An 8,604-nucleotide genomic window follows, 5' to 3' on the forward strand; every position below is an offset into this window, starting at 1 on the left:
AAAATGTTCTGTTTTTTGAGTTTCTGAATTGATATTTTATTAAAAATAAAAATATGATTTCTCACAAAGTAAATGTATCTAGTCCCTTGATTCAATAGCAAGAGAAGAAGAAGAAGAAGAAGAAGAAGAAGAAGAAGAAGAAGAAGAAGAAGAAGAAGAAGAAGAAGAAGAAGAAGAAGAAAATAACTAATTAAAACCAGAGGTATCAGAAACATCAATTCTAAAAAACATCAGTGTGATAGGAGCTACCTAAAAGGACAGACACCATCTTTGATAAATATGTATTTTACAAATGCACGTTGACTTTTTGTGACCCAACCATTGACATTTATGAGAAGGGAATTATGACCTATACTGCAGCCGGCCACCAGGTGGCGACCGATAACCTTTGGCTTCACTTTTGGGTAGCAGTCATGTCATCAATCTTTATAAATAGTCTATAGACCTGGTCATTTAGATATGTAGAGGAAGCACCTTAAAAAGTGGCTCCTAAACTGGCAGCAGGAGTCCACCATGATGAGCCAACTGTTTAGCTTGGCTGCACTGCAATCTTTGCATCATTTATTTCTTCAGCCCTCATAAGTACTTCAACTGAAGGAACATGAGATGGACAATCTACTCAAAACTCCAGTCTGATATCAGTGTCAGCGTCAATATATCTATATATTGATCAATAGATTAATACTCTTTCATCTTAAAGCACCACCCACCTTCAGTTTGATGCAGTTTCATACAAAACCAACACAAACAACAATTTTATTGAAGTAAAAGTTATTACAACACTCCCATGTTGTCATATATCTTAAGAGCTGTGAAATTATGAATTTATGATTGTAGCTAAAAATGTGTTTGAATTGCAGAGAACATGCTAAAGTATAATGTCTCACACAGCGGTGGAAGAAGTAATCAAACAAGTACAAATAAATGGATGAAAATGTACTCAAGTATGAGTACCACATGAACTTTACTAAAATTTACTAAAGTACAGTATTAAGTATTGTTCACATATCAGGTGCATGAATGGCTACATATTATGTTTGCCTGTTGTCTCATCACAGCCACATGTCTCTGTCTGATTCCACTGTTGTGAGACCGAATCCACCAAACACCATCATACTGTTTGGTCCAGTAGGTGTTGTGCTAGTTCACAGCTCCACTCTGCTCCAGGCTGCTGCAGCACTGAGGCCACAGGGCGGACCTCAGCTTACTTTACATACACACAGAGCTCACATGACTACACACACCCTGCCCACTCTCACTCGAACACTCACCCACTGAGACACGGATACCTGTGACGCCATGTCTTCTCCCAGCGCCTCCAAGAGGAAGACCAAGAAGAAGCACTTTGTGCAGCAGAAGGTGGAGGTGTTCAGAGCCGGGGAGCCCGTGCTGAGCGCCCTGATGTGGGGAGTCAACCACTCGGTAGGTAGGTGAGCTGCTCACTGACTCTAACACGTGTTCAATATTATTATTGATGTGAGCGTGAATTTGTGGACCAGCTTTTAATCCACTGATGCTCCTCACATCCAGATCAACGAGCTGAGTCAGGTGCCTGTGCCTGTCATGCTGCTCCCTGACAACTTCAAGGCCAGCGCCAAAATAAAAGTCAGCAACCACCTCTTCAACAAGTATGTGCTCCACTCAGCTGTGTTTATCTGTAACTCACACGGCTTCCTGTCCATTTATACACATTTCTGTGCCTGCTTGTGATTGACTTGTCTGCCTGTGCTTATCAGAAATTGCAGACCCCAGTATGTATTGTTGTTTCCCCATCAAAACCCCTTTAACACCGCCACAGCTGCAGCTATGACCATTAACAATGACTCTAACATGAGCCAAAAAGATGACAGAAATAAAGAAACGGTGCATGTATGGACTGCAATATGAGATATGTGCAAAAGAGTGGTATTTTACCAAGGAATGTTGTTGTGAAAATGCAGCACACAGTTCCCATCCAATAAGCTGTTCCACGGGTTGTGTAACAGCAGAATATCAATAGGTCCCGGATGAATAATAAAGTAGCTGAAGTTGATGAACTCATCTAAAAGATGTTTCAGGGCTCAAAGAGCACAACTTGTCAGTCAAGACAAAGTGTGAGACAGAGTCTTTTACAAAATAATCACTATTTATGAAAGCTGTGAAATACATGAGGTTCAGTTTCTATAAGGATGGAGTGTAGAAAACTGAGTGGCATTCAATAATCCCTTAATCCATTCAGGAATCCAGGTTGTGTAAAGACTTATAAACAGAGCTGGGAAGAACGAGAATATACTGTATGCTTTTTTTTGCCTTGGTCGGGCTTTACTCGTTTTTCCTCCCAACAACTAAATGTAAAAACTAGTCAAGGGCAACAGCTGTACACAAAGAACAATAACAAAAATAATTGGGACGTGGTTACTAACTCTGAACAGATTGTATTCATTTTGCCAGTAGCTATGGAAACAGCTGTAGCAAACAGCTGCAGGTACACTTTGATAACATGATTTGGAAATGTTGCTTTTGGGCACAAACATGTTTTTTTGTGCTGTATTTAGGAAGAAGATAGATAAATAAGATAAATACATTTATTTGGCCAACAACGACAAAAGCAAATGAATACATCTAAATAAATACATCGCCCGAAAAGGTTTACGCTGAAGCTGGGTTTATAACACTTACCCTGATCACACATAACTCCACCTCATCCAAACTTATATATATTCACAGTCCAAATGCTAACTATAGATACACATGACTGTACCTTACTTTACTAACACAAGTGCATAAAACCCAACCCAATATCACTAAATTAATTTATCAAATTATCATTTATCAAGTGTCTTGTATTTTTCTAAAACTGTAAATTATATTGTTTCAATTCAAGAAGATACAAGATGAGCCATTTTTTATCTTATGTATTAAAACAGGTTATTTTGTTCCACAGAGAGAATCTACCCGGGCAGTTCAAATTCAAGGAGTACTGTCCACAGGTGTTCAGAAACCTGCGAGAGCATTTTGGCATCGAGGACCAAGATTACCGGGTAAGATTATGGGGAAAACGATTTAAATTGAAGCACAAACTCAGGACATTTGATATTCTTTCTGTGTTTTATTATTTGAGAACCCAACAGTTTCTTGTTTTACATGCTGCTCTCTAAATTTGAATTGCTTTGTGTGATATTTGCATGCGGCAGGTGACACAGAGAGTCATCATTTGGTTTGCACACAGTCACATGAGGCGGCTGTATGTGCACTTTGAACCATGTGCTGATCGAAGTCGGACTGTAAAGCTGGAAGAAAGAAAAGCCACTTTGCAAACATCAATTCAACATTGACTTTAAGATCTTACTGACCACCTTTAAAGGTCGCAGGGGTCTGGCTCTAAGCTACAACACAGAATCGTTGACCCCTAATGTGCCTGCACGCAGCCTTAGATCCTCAGGTGGAGCCCTGCTGGCTGCTCCAAAGTCGAGGTTGAAAACTAAATGTGGCCGTGCTTCTGCCATCAGGGCCCCTCGGCTTTGGAAGTGTGTGTTTTTATCATTTTCTTTTCACCTTTTATTTTACTTGCTTATTTATTTTTACTGTCATATTACTGCTTTTATGGGTTCAAGTGACACATCTCTATATTTATTCATTTAATTTGAACACTACCTTGTTTCCCACCACCTAAATGTGGTTGTCTGGCCTCCTTGTCACATTGCATCCTGCTAATTGTTATTTCTCTTATATTTACTTTTCTTGCTTTGCTGTCAAAGCACTTTTTAAACTCTGTCAGTGCTATATAAATAAAGTTTATTATTATTATTATTATAACAAAAATAGCTCAATCCAATGGTCGATATTTGCATTGGAAATGTATAAAAAGGTCTCAGTGAAAATGGTTTAAAAAACATGATGTTGTCCTCTCGCTCACCAACAGGTGTCTCTGGCCCACAGTCCCCCCCTCAAAGACGAGGAGGGGCACAGCGTGGGCCGGCTGCTGACGTCGTGTGACCGCACCTTGGTGGTTAAAGAGATCTCCAGTGAGGAGGTGGAGGAAATGCACAACATCCTCTCAGAGTATCACCAGGTACGAGGGGCACAAATTGGAAAAATGACTCCTGGCATCTGCATTTCTTGTCTAAACAACCATATAAAGCATTTACGCTACAGGTCAAATTCACCCACTCAGCACTTTATCACTCATACATCCAAAGCCATCAGCAGCAATTCAGAGTTCAGTGTTTCCCAAGGTCACGTTGACATGTGGACTGGAGGAGAAGTGGATCGAACCATTGACCTTCAGTCGATCTGCTGAACCTCCTGAGACACAGTCACCTTCAACATCAAATCTATGACTAGTAATTATACAAGACCAGGGCTCTTGTTTTTACATCAAAATCTTTTAATATCTGTTTATTCTTTATTATTATCCTCACCCTGATTGTTTGTGAATTTCCTTTTGGTTGCACTTTGTTACCTGTATTAAAAGTGCAAAGTTGTTATAAATCTGAATTCATATATGTTGTAAAGCAACATTTGGATTTTCAATGGATGAAGTTTCTTCATAGGTGACATGTGGAGAGCAAACAAACAAAGATCAAGTTTTCTCACCAAAAGTCATTATTGGTTTTGTTAGGGCCTGATAAATCCCTTTTTTATTCTTAATAAAATGAAATGATAAAGATATTCATTAAAAACGTTTTGAAACCTGTTATGTTAACTTCTCCTTCCATCCTCTTTTGGCATCTCATTGCGTTTTTTGGTTCATTACCACCACTATTAATGGAATGGTGTGAAAACTTGGCAGAAATGTGGAGCTTGTCGCCTACATGCTTGAAAAGAGCAATCCTAGTTTTAAATACTTCCTCTGGGTATTTGAGTTAGGAAATTTATTTTTGTCAAACAACAATTTTTATTCATGGCCGGACAGTGAAGGATCGTCTGACATTTAACCAAAGACAGCAGCACCTTCATTTACACGCTGCTGTGCTCACGCTTCCTTCATCGCTCATTCACTGCTGTTCTCCTCCAGCACATCGTCACCTGCCACGGGAGTACCCTGCTCCCTCAGTTCCTGGCCATGTACAGAGTCACAGTGGAGAGCGAGGACACCTACCTGTTAGTCATGAGGAACGTTTTCAGCCACAGACTGCATGTGCACAGGAAGTACGACCTCAAGGTAAAGCCTGCAGGAGACGTGCCACAGACCCTCATTACATCAGAATTTATTGAGCGTTGTCAATAAATTGTCAAGAAGTGCTGTCCAGAGAGATTTAAATTCTCCAACTTGAAATATCCTGTTATTGCAGTCAATAATTCAACACACAGAACCTTTAATTGTTTGAATTTAAGTACTTCCTTAATGTATCGTGTTACCGGAGTATCATGTGATAAGGAGTATCAGTCACTGTCTTGTCTTTCCTCAGGGGTCACTGGTGTCTCGTGAGGCAAGCTTTAAAGAGAAGGTGAGTTCAGATTTAAAAAGTCAAATAATGAGGTAAACGCCAATATCGCCTTTTTAATGACTGTGTTTATTATTGGCAATTCATAGCATATGGGAATTATGCAGTGCTCTACCCAAAGTAGAATCTGGATGTGAACCCTAAGTGGCCCATGTGGTGAACGGTGGATATGACCCAAATAGCACAATAAGATAACAAGATAATGAATTAGATCCTGCATTTGTAGCTAGAGGTTCCTCTGAGGCTCCACATCCTTTCTGAAGGATGTTCAGTGTGTTCAAGTTAGGATTATCTCAGGCAATAGCACAAAGCGAGGCACAGACCTTACAGTACTATAGAGAAAATCCCAACAGCTCTCACAATGAGCATGAACATGGAGAGGAAAAATTCCCTCCTGTGTTTGCATTGTGACAATTTTTTGTTTCAAGATGAGACTTTCAAAAAAACATTTTTTTACAGAAAAAACACTCATCAGATGACTTTAAATTACATCGGGGGCTTTGTGTTTGGGCTGTAATGACTCTGACCCAGATAACCTGCTGTTAAAGAGCTGCTTGAATGGATGGACTATAAATAACTGCAGTGCTGTGGTGAATCTTTGATCTTTTCCAACCGCGTGGGTATGGAAAACAATTTTTTGTGGTTAAATCATTTGGCTTTTATGTCACTGGAAATAGGGCGACTGATAATGTTTTAATGAGAAACAGAATCAAAGCCCTGTGGTTGTATGCCTCCACTAAATAGTGCAGTTTCGGTCCCTCCAGATGTTCCTGACATATTTTATAATATGTACAATAATACAAGGTCACTGTGGCCCATGACCACTGAAATCAAATCAATTAATCTTTGAGTCCAGGTGACAACTGGTCAGAATTTGAAGAACTTCCCTGAAGACAGACTTGTTCCAGAGGCCAAACAAATGATTTGTTAGGCCACTGTGACCTTGACCTTTGAACTTTGACCACCCAAATCTAATTAGTTAATCCATGAGTCTAAGTGAACATTAGTGCCAAATTGGAAAGGATTCCCTTTAAATGTCCACAAGGCTGCGAATGTGTGAACATTTGTACCAAATTTGAAGAGGTGTTCCTGAAATATTACGTTCTCAAGGCAAAATATGGGTTTTGTAAGGTCACGGTAACATTTCACTACCAAATTCTAATCACTTCATCCATGAGTCCAACTGAACATTTGTACCAAATTTAAAGCAATTCCCTGTTGGCAATCTTGAGATATCGTGTTCACAAGAATTGGACGTCAACCCAAAACTAGCGCCTCTGGCCTCTGACTGTCTCTGGCACAGAGGCATAGAAATGCTAATATGATGTAGTTGAGCTTCACTCTGCTGTTTCCAGGTGAAAGAGCTGCCCACCTATAAGGATGTGGACTTCAGGAATAAAATGCAAAAAGTGTATGTGGGTGAAGAGGAGAAAGAGAAGATCATGGACAAACTCAACAGAGACACTGAGGTAAGACTAGAGAGTTTGAGGGATGAATGCCGTCATAGTTTTCCTTTGATATGACGAATGTGTGTGTTTGTGTGTGTCCACAGTTTCTGGTGCATATGAGGATGATGGACTACAGCCTGCTGCTGGGCATCCATGATGTAGAGCGGGCGGAGAGGGAGGAGGACGACGAGGAGGAGGAGGATGAGGAGACAGGCCTTCCCTATGAAGAGGAAGAGGAGGATGAAAACGGCCTGGATTCATCTCAGGGCATCGCTGGCTACATGAACTCCTTCAAACCCATGGGTGCTGGGGAGTTTGACCCTTATGTGGATGTGTATGCTATTCAGAGCGCTGTAGGTGAGTCCCGACAGCTGAGCTATCCCCAGGCTGTAATGCACCCCAATCTCACCTCACACTGGGCTGCAGCAGTTCACTTTGTATACGTGCAGATCGATATCATCACCCACCCGATGCTGTGAATCACTCCCTTGTAGGTGCACCCCAGAGAGAGGTGTATTTTATGGGCCTGATTGACGTGCTGACACAGTACGACACCAGGAAGAAAGCCGCTCATGCTGCCAAGGCTGTCAAACACGGGGTGAGAGATCAGGGTTGTGTAAAGGGATTGCTTCGTACGCTCGCTTTTGCTTCTCTCTCCTGCAAAGTGTAAAAGGTTTCTCTCACTTTCTTCTTCACCTCTTATCTACTGTGTCTCTGTCTGTGTTTTCTGCAGGCGGGAGCAGAAATCTCCACGGTTCATCCAGAGCAGTACGCCAAACGTTTCCGAGAGTTCATCACCAAGATCTTTGCCTAGTTCAAAGTGCACTCCTCGTTTAATAAGAAGTCCCGTCATACAATAAGGGCACAGAGTCAGGTCAACATCAAGCAGCATTGAAAATTCACCATTAAATGATTTATATGCTCTTCTATTTACCCTCCATGTTATTCTGCACTGCATCGACTTTGTGGACGTAAAGTTTGAGTGAAGAAGTGGAATGTGCAGACTGGAAGGAAAGTGTTGCTGTTGTTTGTGGGCTTCTTTTGTTTCACTTTCACAGATTTGCGAAAAACAAACCATTTAAGGTGTTAAGTTAACGCCTCTAACATAAGTGTCTTCTTCAGTGGCCACTGGGGGAGGAGGTAATGAGAAAAACATGTTTTCTTGGCATGTTTGGCCCTAAACCATCCAGCTTTCCTTCAGTCAGTCTCCACTGCTTCCCTGTTTGGCTTTAAAATATTGATCTGTGACTCTCTCTTTACCATCAATAACAACTCTCAGCATAAAGAAATACTTTGAGCTATCTGGGCAATTCTACAGGGTCTTTGTTAGGAATAAGAATGGCACTCAGTAGAGTTTATATCTCCAAGGCCCAACAGTCCTCTTACAAAACTACATTTATATTCACTAGATCCAGAATTATAGTTAGATTTGCACCAAATTGCACAAACCCTACAGTTCCCTACATGTGCCTGTTTCCTTCTATCAAGATCTATGAATTATTCTTTGAGAAATGAAGGAAAATGTTGAAAATCCTCCTATCTCACAATGTTAAAGAAAAGGAAAACATACAGGCTACAGGGTACAGGCCGAACTTAAGGGTACGCTGAGGCTAAAGGTGAATCTGACTGGCTACTGGCTTGTATGGCTGTACTATGAAAGCCTTGTGGCCGGCCCAGTAGATCAGACATCATTACCTCTATGACTTTTTAAACTAAACACTTTACCTTTT

General features: G+C 40.8%; 1 protein-coding gene across 2 annotated transcripts; it reads left to right on the forward strand.

The window, feature by feature from the left end:
* Positions 1-1,206: 1,206 nt before the first annotated feature.
* On the forward strand, positions 1,207-8,315 carry LOC117761422 (phosphatidylinositol 5-phosphate 4-kinase type-2 gamma-like). Of its 2 annotated transcripts, none has more exons than XM_034585293.1 (10): positions 1,207-1,422; positions 1,531-1,628; positions 2,924-3,020; positions 3,902-4,051; positions 4,997-5,143; positions 5,391-5,429; positions 6,782-6,895; positions 6,979-7,231; positions 7,369-7,472; positions 7,608-8,315. In XM_034585293.1, exons 1-10 carry the CDS (start codon positions 1,300-1,302, stop codon positions 7,686-7,688), a joined length of 1,206 nt encoding a protein of 401 aa, XP_034441184.1. In that variant the 5' UTR covers positions 1,207-1,299; the 3' UTR covers positions 7,689-8,315. The 2 variants fall into 2 exon arrangements, with proteins under 2 accessions (XP_034441184.1, XP_034441185.1); XM_034585294.1 differs by having other exon boundaries at positions 1,331-1,426.
* The last annotated feature ends 289 nt before the right edge of the window (positions 8,316-8,604 follow it).

Source organism: Hippoglossus hippoglossus, chromosome 5 (assembly GCF_009819705.1).
Source record: "Hippoglossus hippoglossus isolate fHipHip1 chromosome 5, fHipHip1.pri, whole genome shotgun sequence".
NCBI classification, from domain to species: Eukaryota; Metazoa; Chordata; class Actinopteri; order Pleuronectiformes; family Pleuronectidae; genus Hippoglossus; species Hippoglossus hippoglossus.